The 14,648-nt window shown below is 41.6% G+C and overlaps 1 protein-coding gene across 4 annotated transcripts in view; it reads left to right on the top strand.

Annotated features, from left to right (window-relative positions):
• Window positions 1-14,648, top strand: part of LOC119650608 (neurexin-1) — a 371,754-nt gene that overhangs the window by 310,122 nt on the left and 46,984 nt on the right. For all 4 annotated transcript variants that reach the window (XM_038053478.1, XM_038053477.1, XM_038053476.1 and 1 more), the window contains 2 exons: window positions 8,422-8,569; window positions 8,690-9,447. In XM_038053478.1, coding sequence (XP_037909406.1) covers window positions 8,422-8,569; window positions 8,690-9,447 — 906 coding nt within the window. The remainder of the gene's footprint in view (window positions 1-8,421; window positions 8,570-8,689; window positions 9,448-14,648) is intronic.

Raw genomic sequence — 14,648 nt, 5'->3', positions numbered from 1 at the left:
AAATTTCCCAGTTCGTCACACAAATTTAACCATAGTTCGATGGCTTGGCCTTCACCCCCAAACTTCCCTTTGATTTTACAAAATACCTACGAGACACTCCACTCAGAAATCATAACATTTACCAACATATGTATTTACCTCTTTTAAATAGAATTAGTAGTACTCGCCCGAATTCTCGGTTATATGAGGTTCTGCCGTAGAATATGCATTCCAAACAATTTTCCCTAAGTCACCCCACTTATGTTGAAAAACCTTTCAGGACTCAGGGAGCAAACACTTTCCTGATATTTTTGAAGCCCTCCATAACCTTAACACTATCTTAATCCATGTAGTGAGGTGTAGCTCTTTGAATGTAACTATGACTTAATTTTCCCTCATTCCCTTCACGTGGGCTAGAGTATCTATTCTACTTCCAAGCACCAAGCAGCCCGCTATTCCACTCAACACACCACAGATACAACAAAACATTCACGAAATACCTTCCAACTGTAATTTGCAGTAAAATATTATCAAATTCGCTAGATATTCGCAGTAATTTACGCTTTATGTGTTTTCTTAATTCTCCATCTGCTCTTCTTCTATCTTTCTGTCTGTCTACTTTCCCTAATTAAACAGTAAAGTAATGAAACGAAATCCCTATTTTATATTAATTTTCATTGATTCCCAATATTTTTATCAAGAAACCCCTCAGACATTTTGTTTCCTTACCGTTCGAGATATTTTGAAGCGAGATTCTATTAAACGAAAAAATTCAGGAATTATTTCAAGTTTTACAATCCGTACATATTTAGTTTCTTCTAAATTGTCATGCAGTCAAAGACATTGTATTTTTTTAAACTCAAACAGAATAAGTGAAGTGAATAAATCTTTTTATACTCAACTGACAGATTAAATTGTTTGCGAGAATAAGGGAAGAAGTAAATATTTCCTCGGGTCAAACGATTTAGATATTTACAAACACGTATCACTTACAAAGTATCGAATCCGGTCGTGAACGCGACATGAACTTTGAATTCATCACAATAATCAGATTTCAGTAATCGAAAGTAACATTTTGTTATGAAAAACGAAAAGAAATTGTGATGAAACGCGCGAGCGTCAGGGCGCTATTTTATTGCACAGATTTTTTGGTTATTTTTTCTTTATTTTTAAATATTGCCTGAATACTTGGTCTTTCATTTGAATTATTCTAATTTGTAATATTTATTTCCTATTTTTGAAATAATTCGCTTTGTCGCCATTTAAATTCAATTAAATCTGCTGTCGAGTAACTGCATAAATTATAAATCAAATTCTCCAAGTATCAAGAGGAACGACCGTTATTTCATTTGAAATATAAATGCACATTTCATTCAATTATTCGAAATAAATTGTGTATCTGCCTCTTTGCTTCATATAAATAAATAATTGGTGAAGTTGCCCAATGGGAGCGAACATCCAATTAATGAATTTCCATGCACTGTAAATACGAAAAGAGGCACAGTTTCCACGCGAAATCACATGCGTGTCTGCAATTGAAAATTCTGTAACAGAGCGATTTATAACAAAAATGGGAAATTTTTTAACTAATTGGATATATAGTGATTGATTGGTGGTAAATTTGTAATTTGTGATTGGTTCTCAAAACATATTTTTTCCAAAAAATTGACTATGCTGTGCTATGAGATTTATCGTCTTGTCTTAAAGGAAGATTTTCCTTGTCTTCATTTTTAAATCGTTTTTCGGATTGAATTTTTGAGTAGAATAGATTAGAATCATAATCATCATCATCATCGTTTCCTCCTTCTCCCAAACTCTCCCTTCCAAATATTTGAATCCTTTTGGTCCTTTTTATAACATGCATCATGAATACTTAAATTAATATTTCATAATATTTTTCAACACCTGCCCCAAAAAATTAATAAAAAACTTTTGCTGTTACATAATAAATATAATATACATAATTCAAACAATCACCATGCACCATTTTATGTACATAGTTTTCCATAAGGTTCCTAACAGTTCGACGAAAAGACGTGAAAGATGTTATCCGTCGACTTCTCATAAACGATGACGAACAATGGAAGAGGTGGAAAGAACACTTCACCAATTTTCTTAACCGCATCACATACGGTGAGATTCTTTCTCTTGTGGATGAAATGGCTAATCACCGTAGCGTGCGGATACGGACTGTTCCTCCAAGTAAAACAAAAATCATTTCTTTAAGCACTGCACTGAAGAGCAGTGGGCTTGACGGTCTCCCCGCAGAGTTATTTATCGCTGTATCTGCAGTTACTGCAAGCCATGGTAGCCAACTATGAAGAAATTAAAAACCTAAAACTCAAAAGAAATGAACAGCACTTTGATCATGACGATCCAACCCTGAGCGAAGGAGCAACCCTGAGCTCTTCGATGGAGAACCTGAAACTCCGGGAAAATAATGCCTCCGGGTAAAAAGCCTTCGGGCAAATCGCATTCGGGCAAGTCGCCTCCGGGCAAACCGCCTCCGAGTAAACCGCCTTCGAGGAAAACACAACACCCGAGTTGTGTCAATAATCAGCGGCGCAACAACCGGTATCCGGTCCAGGCCTGCCTTAGTAAGGAACTCCAGGACTCCGGGAAAATAATGCCTCCGGGTAAAAAGCCTTCGGGCAAATCGCATTCGGGCAAGTCGCCTCCGGGCAAACCGCCTCCGAGTAAACCGCCTTCGAGGAAAACACAACACCCGAGTTGTGTCAATAATCAGCGGCGCAACAACCGGTATCCGGTCCAGGCCTGCCTTAGTAAGGAACTCCAGACATCCCGGTTTTGCGCCGAGGTCCACCAATTCGATATCCCTAAAAGCTCCTGGCCGTATTGACCTATGCCATCGTTGATATTGCCCTTAAAGACTTTTCGGGCTGCATCATCCTCATCCATACAGATTAAGTGACCTGCCCACCCTAACACATTGAGCCGGATTTTATCCACAACCGGACGGTCATGGTATCGCTCATAGATTTCGTCGTTATGTAATGCAATTTTTCTTGCCAAAAACCCAAGTCTCCGAGGAATACATGAGGACTGGCAAGATCATTGTGTTGTATAGTAAGAGCTTTGACTCTATGGTGAGACGTTTCGAGCGGAACAGCTCCTGTAAGCTGAAATAGGCTCTGTAGGCGGACAACAACCGTACGCGGATTTCATCATCGTAGCTGTTATCGGTTGTGATTTTCGATCCTAGATAGGAGAAATTATCAACGGTCTCAAAGTTGAAGTCTCCTATCTTTATTCTTCCCGTTTGAGCAGTGCGGTTTGACGTTGTTTTTTGGTCGGTTTTTGGTGCTGACATTGCCACCATATACTTCGTCTTACCTTCATTGATGTGCAGCCCAAGATCTCGCGCCAACTGCCGCCTGCTCGATCTGGTTGAAGGCAGTTTGTACGCCTCGGGTGGCTCTCTCCAATGATGTCGATATCGTCAACATAGGCCAGTGGTTGGGTGGACTTAAAGAGGATCGTATCCCTTGCATTTACCTCAGCATCACGGATCACTTTCTCGAGGGCCAGGTTAAAGAGGACGCATGATAGGGCATCCCCTTGTCGTAGACCGTTGTTGACGTTGAATAGTCTTGGGAGTGACCCTGCTGCTTTTATCTGGCCTCGCACATTAGTCAGGGTCAGTCTAGTCAATTTTATCAATTTCGTCGAGATACCGAATTCTCTCATGGCCGTGTACAGTTTTATCCTGGCTATGCTGTCACAGGCGGCTTTGAAGTCGCTGAAAAGATGGTGCAACTGATGTCTATATTCCAACAGTTTTTCCATCGCTTGCCGCAGAGAGAAAATCTGATCTGTTGCTGATTTGCCTGGAGTGAAGCCTCTTTGGTATGGGCCAATGATGTTCTGGGCGTATGGGGCTATCTGGCCTAGCAAGATAGCGGAGAATATCTTATAGATCGTACTCAGCAACGTGATATCTCTATAAATACTGCACTGCGGAATATCCCAATTTTATATATGAGACGGATAATGCCTTGTTGCCAGTCGTCAGCATTGATTCGCTGTTCAACACCTTGAGCACAAGTTAATGAACTACTTGGTGTAATTGGTCGCCTCCATATTTAACCAATTCGACTGTAATTCCATCCATCCGTTCTACACTTGGTGGTGGCAGTATTTGTCCGTCGTCTTCAGTTGGAGGGACCTCCAACTCGCCGATGTTCTGATTGTTCAGTAGTTCATCAAAGTACTCAACCCATCGCTCCAATATGCTCATTCTGTCGGAAATCAAATTTCCTTGTTTGTCTCGGCAGGATGAACATCGAGGTGTGTAAGGCTTCATCCTGCTGACTTGTTGGTAAAACTTCCGCGCCTGGTGCCGTTGCTCCCTATTCTTTTCGAGTTCACAGGCTTGTTCGTTCTCCCAGGCTTCCTGTTTCCGTCTGTGAAGTCGCTTCTCCGCTCGCCAGAGTTCGTGATAAGTCTTCGCGCGTACCCGCATCCTCTGAGAATATGCAGCATTCTTCCGTTCCGTTGCTAGCTTACATTCATCGTCAGACCACCCGTTCCGACTCTTTTGGCGGCTGGGGCCAAGTATGTTTGTAACCATATTTATGATAACGTTCTGCAGGTGATTGTGAAGATCATTTGTTTATGCTTCATCTCCAGGATATCTGTTGACTGCAGTCATTGCGGCATCCATTTCCCTCTTATAGGTGTTGCAGAGGGCTGTGTTGTGGATGGCTTCAGTGTTAACTTTCACCTGATTGTCAGAGAGGATTCTAAGCGGTTTTGTTATTCGAGTTCAGAGCACCATGCCAACGAGGTAGTGATCCGAATCTATATTGCCCCCCTATATGTTCTGACATTCATCAAGGCTGGTGGCGGCGTTCGATCAACACATGGTCAATTTGGTTGAAAGTGGTCCCGTCTGGAGAGGCCCACGTATGTTTGTGGACCGCTCTCCACCCAAACCAGGTACTTCCAACAACCATTTCGTGTGACGCTGCTAATTGAATAATCCGCAGTCCGTTATCATTTGTATTTTCGTGTAAGCTATGGGAGGCTACGTATCGCCTGAATACAGGTTCCTTCCCTACTTGGCTGTTAAAATCCCCAAGTATGATTTTAATATCATATCTGGGACAGGCTTCGAAGGTTCGTTCTACTGCCTCGTAGAAGGTATCCATCTCCGAATCTGCAGTCTCCTCTGTAGGGGCGTGAACGTTAATGAGGTTTATATTTCTAAACTTGCATCGCAAGCGCACAGTGCATAGCCGTTCGCTTATGTTTTCAAAGCCAATAACAGCAGGTTTCGTTTTTTGGCTCACTAAGGAACCTACTCTGAGCACATGCTTTACTGGATGGCCACTATAATATCTGGTGTAGTGGCTCTTCTCCAGGAAACCGGTCCCTGTTCAACGCACCTCCTGTAACGCTGTTACATTAGCCCTATAGTAGGACAGGGTATCGGCTAGCTGCTTATCAGCTTCATCTCTGTACAGGGAGCGCACATTCCATGAGAAAATGCGCAAATGGTTATTCCGTTGTCGTTGCCGGATTCGTCGTTGTATAATCCGTCCAGTCCGACGTACGAGACTATCGGACCTAGCAAAAGAGCGGAGACTAGCTTATAAATGGTACTCAGCAACGTGATGCCTCTATAAATGCTGCACTGCGTGGTATGGGGACAGATAATGCCTCATTGCCAGTCGACCGCAATTCGCGCATATCAGGTACTTCTAACAACCATTTCGTGCGATATTGCTAACGGAATAATCCGCAGTCCATTATCATTGGTATCGCTATGTAAGCCGGCGTATCGCCTGAATACGGAGCCTCTCCCTACTTGGCTGTTAAAATCTCCAACTATGATTTTGATATCATCCGGCAGACTTCAAGGTTCTACTCTACTTCCTCGTAGAAGGTATCCTTCTTCGACTCTGCAGTCTCCTCTGTAAGGACGTGAACGCTAATGAGGCTATTATTTCGAAATTTGCCCAGCAAACGCAGAATATATAGCCTTGGTGTAGTTACTCATCTCTAAGACCCTGTCCAGCGCATCCCTTGCAACGCTGTTACATAAACCTTATATTGAAATAAGATATCGGCTAGTTGCTGGGCAGCGATCTGTACAAGGAGCGTACGTCCCATTAGAAAATGCGCAAATCGTTCGTTCGTTTTCGTTGCCGGCTCGGTTATTATGTAGTCAATCCAGTCCGAGGCTATATAACTTCACTTTTCCGTATAGGGTTTTCAGCCCTACCCAAGCCCTAATCGGGAGAATGAGTTGAACCGTGTGATATGAATTTTTAGTGTATTTTGACGTTCTTTCCTCACTAACATAATAATCAATTATTTCGCAAATAATTGTCTAAACGGACTTCCCCTAAAAAATAGAATATGCAAACAGCACCTGTGTTCATTGCGACCCCACTTTATTCCGCACTTGATTTCAATTGTTTCTTGCACTTAATAATTTTTGTTTGACAATACCGACGTTGTGTCTGGATAGCTGGTTAGAGAACAAGGCTGTCGTATGGAAGGTTGCGGTTCGAATCTCACTTGTGGCAGTGAGATTTGTATCGTGATTTGACGTCGGATACCAGTCGACTCAGCTGTGAATGAGTACCTGACTCAAATCAGGGTAATAATCTCGGGCGAGCGTAATGCTGACCACATTGCCTCCTATGGGGTACTGTATTCCTGTAGTGTACCGTTACGGTCTTGAATGAAGTGCTCTAACACACTTCAGGGCCCTGATCCATTATGGGTTGTTGCGCCAACGATTATTATTATAATAGCGACGAGTATTGTAAAATCTGAAATAGAATATTTGGTGCGCTTTTAAAACCGAAGTGTTTCTCAAAAGACAAACTGGTAAAAATGAGACTCCTCTACACTCGATAATAACAAAACTCCACTGGCTTATTTTTCTTCAAATGTCGCCAGCGTGAAACTAAAAACACTAAATTAGGAAAAGGCATAATCCACGACAATTTCCCTATCACTACAAAATCATTAAATTAATTGGGAATTGTTGCAGCATTTCAATCAATACCGTACTTCTCGACAAGAACAAAGAAACAGCATTCAGCCCTACTTTCCGCCACCCAGTCTCCAAACAGAACCACAATAAAAATCTCCCCAATATCAACTGTTTTCGCAGCAATAATTACATACATCAACTCTTTGCAATTGCCCGAAACAAGCGCTGGTGGACATAGAATGCATGGTAGAAACAACAACAAAAAAAGGTTGATGATCACTAAAGTTAAATTAAAATAAGGTTAACAGAGGTGGTAAAAGATGCTAAGCAGCAAAAAAACGGGAATATGCTGCCTAGGTGCTCTCTCTTCTCGGCAGAATTATAAAATCTATTTCTTTGGATTGCAAGTAAAGCAGAGAATCGATTCCACATGGACCTTACTTCTTCGAAGAATTTAAATACAAACAATTACTATCCTCCATATTTTAAATTCATACAAATTAGCTGTTTTGTATCTTTTAAACTAACAGTTAACTTACTGCAAAGGATTGTAATGCGGTCTATAGAATTGGGATAGTTTTCGCGTTTTTCCACCATTATTTTTTTTACGATCCCCCGACTTTGTATGAAGATTTAACTTTCTGCAATTCATCTTTATCGGAAGTAATCTTTTTTCACCGGGCTATGTCCAATCTGTATAATTTTTTGAACAATAAATAAGAAGCATAAAAACATCAAAAGCATCCTTCTATGGGTTTCTTATAAGGATTGAATTATCAGATCTTCAATATAAGTACTTTTTGCCTTATGCCCATCGGTAATTTTTCCTTTGAGAAATTAAAATAATTTCTAAATTAAAATAAAACACAAAAAGGGGCATGTTATAGAAAGGACCATGGTCACATTATGGTACTTTAAACAGCATGGTTGCATGTAAACTGCTTGCTCATTTTAGTTTTTTGTAAATACATCCATCGAACTATTTTTATTTACTCATCTACTACAACAAGAATATAAGACTAACTTCACTGAAATCGAAAATGCAAAAATTAGCTGTTAATCGTGCAACAGAAGGGGTAAATAAAGATAAATATCTAAGTTTGAAAAAGCTAATTTTGAACTACCAATTCAAATACTAACCAATGCAATTGAAGCTTTCGATTTACCCCTTTCTGAAACTTATTGATAAAATCACCTCGTGAAAGTAAAGCGGCACTTTTTATGATATATTTTTTTCTTAGTCAATCTGTTTAGAAGAAGTGGTTACCATTCTCAATACGAATTATAAATTACATCTAGATTAATAAATAGAAGAATTTTGATATTTGTGCAACTATATATTGAGCAATTGTAGTCCACATTCTTCAGAACAAAACAACTATTTGTCGTTTTCTGCTTGCCTGAAAAAGAAAGAAATGTCTTTTAGTTTATTCGCTTTGGTTAGTGCACAATATCTAAATATTTTACTTCAGCTGAAGTGGTGCTGACGCGACACAGTCTTATGGAGATACGAAGCATTCATTTGGGTGGCCTGTTCCATGCCGAAGAAGAGATTCAAATGACATCGACAATGCCAAATTTCGTAGGACAAATGCAAGGATTCGTTTTTAATGGGCACAGGTATGATTTATGACTACAAACTTTTTAACTTCATCCATCGGCTTCCATATATAATTCATATTCACCTGAAATTTCAGGAGGAACCATATTTAAATTCAACTCACGTCTTCTATTTTCAAGGTATATCGACATAGCAAAATCCCTAGGACCTGAACTCTCTGCTCTTCCCACCACCACATTCAAATTAACAGCAAGATGGGTAAACTCGCCACCACCGAATCCATATCATGCAGCCACCTTTCGTTCAAAACACTCCTATGTTGGCCTGCCAATGCTCAAGGCCTACACGAGCATATCAATAGATTTTAGATTTAAAACACTCGAAGCTAACGGACTGCTTCTATACAATGGCGGCCGTAGAAATGACTTCATTTCAATTGAATTGGTCAACGGACACATTCACTACACGTTCGATTTAGGGGATGGTGCTATTACAATGAGAGACAAATCAAGGATACATATGAACGACAACAGATGGCATTCGGTGAGCATACGAAGGCCTGGCCCAAAAACACATATCCTGCAAGTAGACGATTCGCTTGAAGTATTCAGTGCGCCCGGCGGGAATTTGAATATCGAGTTGAACGGAATATTGTATATTGGTGGAGTATTTAAGGATATGTATGCTAAATTACCGTCAGCAATTTCATCGAGATCAGGATTCGAGGGATGTCTTGCGTCACTGGATTTGGGTGATACGTCACCCACGTTAACAAGTGATGCGGTGGTACCTAGTTCACTGGTGGTTTCAGGATGTGAAGGACCGACAAAATGTAGTCAAAATGCATGTGCAAATAGAGGAATTTGTGTGCAACAGTGGAATACATACGCATGCGAATGTGATATGACTTCATACACAGGACCAACATGTTACGACGGTGAGTATTCTACCTTTCATCTGCTCCTCACTGCTTCTAACCCCCAATATATTTCTGTGGACTGGATGTTAAAATCGAATATAATCGAAATATTCTCTGAATCTTTTGACTGGTTATTCAAGCTTAAATCAGTATCAGTATCACAGTATCCTAGAATACACATTTCATCCAAAGAGTTTCTTTTCTTTCTTGCTTACATTCGAAATGCAAGGATTTAGATTTTAGTGTCATGATATATTGTATTCTGCGTAATTATGTAGTACTCATACGGCTGATTGTCGCAGCCTATGGTTGATAATTTATTCCTAGGTATCTATAGAACGAGTAAGATGACAAAGTCTACTTTCTGCTGATGATTTGCGCTAGCCACTGAGCTAAACCATGAGTTTCCACTCGAAAGATGGTTTTAATCATTCATAGGGTAAGGCTGTATTCAGGAGAAGCAAATCCAGCCGCAAAGTGGCATAGAATGTTATTGTGTATCTCTAAGGACGAGGTAGCTAACTGGCCCGTGATCAATGTGGTTACTATATTGGTCATCGATGGTATCAATGGCGCGTAGATGTCTCTCTTGTACGTGTTTCCCCATTCCAACCTCCCGGTCGAAGGAGCGCAATGATTTTTCCCCACCATAAAATTTCGAACAATGCCCTGGGAGTTGAATCTCCTGCGTACATACTTCTTGGGTTAGGAGAATGACAAATAAAACCTGAGTTACAAAACCTTATAAAAAATGAATCAAAGAAAAAATCTATAAGGATCTTCAGTAAAACGTTTATTAGAACATAAAGCTGGAAAATGGAGTGGTTGCTGATCCTTTGTTCACTTTTCTTCGGTCAACAGGAACACTCTGAAGCACTTAAGAATAATACGCCAGTCGAGCCTTTCCTTCCTAATTGATTATGCTGAAGTTCCTTCTCCTTGATGAGACTAGAGCAGGTAAATCCTCCGTTTCAGCATCTATACTAATAACGGATGCAAACCTTGGATTAGTCTGAAAAGTAGCCACCTCAAATTGGCGGTATCAAATAAATGTAGATTATATGCAAATTAAGGGAGAACTCTAGATTAAATTGAGAAAATTGTCATGACGCTGTAAATCGTCCTTAAAGTTCTAAATATTAAGTCGGCCATGCACGATCAGGCATACCTATAAGTCCACCCTGAACAATCCGCATTAATTCTACTCCGGTTGCGAAAAACATTAAGACGCAAATTTGAGATATTTTTGTGTTGGGTATTCATAAAAAATATTTAGTAATAATTGTGGGCGTAACAATCCATATTGGATCAGTGCCTTGAAGTGAGCACTTCATTCCGGACCCTAATGTTTCACTACAGTAGTACACTGTAGGAGGTAATGTGGTCAGCGTTGCGCTCGCCCGAGATTATTACTCAGATTTACCAGTCTGCTGGTATCCGACGTCAAATCACGACACAAATTCCACTGTCACCAGTGAGAGTTGAACCATGATTAACCACTCAGCTATATTTACCAGCGATACCAGCGTTTCAGGCCTGCACGGCCTCTGTCGTGCGTACCGCTTTGCCATATATCGCCATATTTCTAACCGCAATCCTTCTTCAATCGATCACCGATCGCATGAAATCTAAACTTCCATCCACGTTCCGATTACAGGTTAATTGTGGACTGTTCAGGCAGAACTGATATGTCGGTATAATTGTGAAGACTCTTCACCCGTGGAACTACCGCATACACATACCAACGCGCCATTGTTTGCGGTTACGTGAGTTGCCCTCCAGCACCCCACACGGCTTCCCGAGAAGCTTGCACAATATCCTCTACTTTTCTGCGTCAAGTACCCTTAGGGCGACCCAATCGTCGACCATTCCACTGCATGACGAAACCCACGTTGCAATTGTCGCCGTTGCTTAATGTGTAACCTTTCCACTGCCATCCATCTTCCGATCACATAGCGTACGAGCGCTAAGCCTGTGTGCCGACCAAGTTCCTTTCCAGATAGTGTCAACCCAGTGTGATCCGATGGTACAACGTAAACAAAAGCTTCGGGCTTTTGAATAACAATGGGACTCACTTTCCATGTGCTACTCCTATATATTAACAGGGTATTGCGGCACATCGGAGGCAAGAACCACCAACTGCATTGTCGGTGATGAGAACACTTCCGCCGATGCACTGAACTGCCACCGATACAGCTGGTGGCTTGGCACGAAGCCGACGCGTTGCACTTCCGCTTCCTTCTTGTTCTGACCGCCAGCAATTGCGGATGTAGTCTACGACATTTGCAGAGCGTGCGTGTTGGTTCGTCGAATTGGTCGTTCTTATGCAGCTAAACCTCGTAAACTGTTTCTAAAAAGTGCTTTTCACTCCCCGAAAATATAAAGTAAGTGCAAAAGTGCTAAGATGGTGACCCAGCAGAAAAGTGAACGTATTCAAAATGCTGTCAAGGTTAATTTGCCACGAGACTGCGAATTAATGTCGCGTTCAGCCACTCTACATTGTTTGCCAAGACCACAACCGGAATTTCAGTAAGAAACCAGTCGAGAGTAACAATCCCAAGGAGGCTTACAAAAATATTGGTTTAGAGCTGAAACTGGTACAGTGCCTCCACGCCGAGAAACTCCTTGAGTATGACCAAAGTCGCAAGACCGTTACACTCATCGAAAACTGCCACATTTTCCGAACTAAATTAAGTGTCCAGGCTACCGGGAAGTTGGACGAAAACGCGCTGTGGAATGAATTTGGCCGTGAACTCATTCTGAATTCTGAGCTCGATTAGGACGAAAAGCTGAGATTCGTTGCCTTCATTGAATGCACCGGATACGAGAAGAATCCGATGAGGATTCCCGCCACGGCTTTTCCACAACATCACTCAAGATATCCGTCATCACTAAACGACACTCTGAGTCGTTCTCTGTGTAGCTGGGGTGGTTTTGTTGCGACGGGGGGCGTAGTTTCACTCCTTTCCTTTCTTCTTTCTCCGCTTCGGTCGTCTGGTTCCGCTCCCGTGATTCGTCTCCATTTCGCTCACTAGCGCCACATGTCTCGTGAAGAAAAAACCGCGGGAGGCGCGATTTCCCTGTGGCGGTAGTCGCAGCCAGGGTGCCCCCCTTTTGGCGGCGTAATCCAGCGGCGTGGCTCTGCCAATTGGATGCGCAACTTGCGCTCGCAGGCGTCACAACGGACGCCACGCGTTTTGATCATGCACTCATAGTTTGTTGGTGTTTATCTTCTCATAGTTTTGTTGGTGTTTATCTTCAGTCCAATTCTACTTCCCCCTCGTTTCAAATCCAGAGCCACATGTCATCAGCGTATTCGAGACGCTTAAGGAAAGATACCATAGGCCATTCAATTCCTCCTCATCCTCCAAACAAGACAGCATGAAGGACGTCACCGATAACAAGGAGAAATAATATCGGTTGCGTTCCTTTTTTCACAAAATATTATTAACCGCTGGACCGCTTATTGTGGCATGACACTTAAATGCTATTCAGCTATTTCGCCAACATCAAATAGGCAGACAATATGGTCTCTTCTATTCGGCAGCCACTGAGAGCCTCTTCTGACCCCCAATTCCTTTCTACTGCTTCATTGGACGACAGTGTTTCGTCAGTCATTGAGGTGTCTGCACCCGCCCAAGCTCCAGCGAAAGTTGAAACTTTTACCGGCCAAATCCTCCATTTCTGCCCGCTTCAGACTGCTCCGGTAAAACTTCGAATAATGGCGTCAACTCAATTGACTCTTCAAATCAAACTAGGTCCAACATCGGTATTTCTCTAATCAGGCATAATCCTAACCCAACAATGGTAGCGCAACGCAACACTACAGATTACCTTATTGATACAGCTTCGGATGTTAAACTTCTCTGATATTTTACCTCCATGCAATACATGACATTTTACACCACCATATGCCGCCCTGATAACAACTTCCCCTCCTGCATATCCCAATCCAGACATACTCCCTGTGTATGATGTCGTAAACTTTTTTAATATTCATGACGGAGTGGAGCAGAGATTTAAACTCCATAATGACCTCAAGAATGTTAATGTGGTCAATACCGGAATATCCAGGTTCCAAAATAATTTTAGCTAATATCTTTGCGATAGCAGGTTGTAGATAAGTAACCTTTATACGATAGTAATAGATAAAAAGAATAGATAAATAAGATAGAATAGAATAGATAGATAAATAACGTTTATACGAAATCTTAACGATCATCCCTTTGTGCCACTCAGTGGGATAGATTTGTCATTTCCAGTATTTACGAATGAGTAGAAGTAGCATCAAAGGAACAGTCCCGCATTGTACGGTAGTTTGTCATATCCTCCACAAGAGGTAGAACTTCACCGGATGTTATAGGACTCAGAATCGTACTGAAGTACCTCTTGCACGTTAATGTTCTCCACACGAAAGTTTTATGGCCGTCCTTTGCGAGGCTGTGGCGGATAATGATGCTATTTTTACCATTATATGAAAGTAATCAATAACGAGAACCCGGCTAGCAGTCCGTTGAGCAATCATGAGACAGATACTTCAGTGGAGCTGTATTTAGGTGTTGGCGGATTTATACGGGTTCCATTCCCCTTTGGTGTGGTATAGCACGGTGGAATTGAACGGACAAAATTTGCCAATTTTTTAGTTTTATTTATGTCGCATTTATGAAAAATATTACATATAAGTAAACTCTGTTAAGAGAAAGCGCACGTCATTCTAGAAGAACTACATACTGTGACCCTTTTACTGGTTATTGTGTACCTATTAGCTGTAGCATGTCAAGCAAGCCTATAACTGATAGAAATTTTAATATATTCCCTACTTACAAGCATTTCAATTTAGCATCTGGTGTTAAATATTCTTCCAGGTATCTCCACTCAGATTGAACAAGTGCCGGACACTGTCCCAGAACATGCATGCAGGTTTCGTCGCCCTCCGCACAGAACCTGCAGACAGTGTCCGTATGGTTTAGTCGGCATTGGCCAGTGAGTATTCCCACTATCATGGCGAGGCTTTTCTTGGTGAGGTTTGAATAATCCTATGAGCGTTTGGGTTCGTCTCCCCCTTGAGCAGCTTGGACCTTTATTCCTGGTAGATAGGTCCCTCAACCGTTCCTATTCATTTTTCAATGTCGGAGCCATAAACCCGTTTCCAGTTTCACCAAAGGGTTCCGCTCCTACTCCCTTCCTGATCAGTTCGACCGTTACCTTATTACCTTCTA

Source organism: Hermetia illucens, chromosome 3, assembly GCF_905115235.1.
Source record: "Hermetia illucens chromosome 3, iHerIll2.2.curated.20191125, whole genome shotgun sequence".
Lineage (NCBI taxonomy): Eukaryota > Metazoa > Arthropoda > Insecta > Diptera > Stratiomyidae > Hermetia > Hermetia illucens.
Note: the sequence above shows the minus strand (reverse complement) of the source record. Positions and strands in the feature narration are given on the sequence as shown.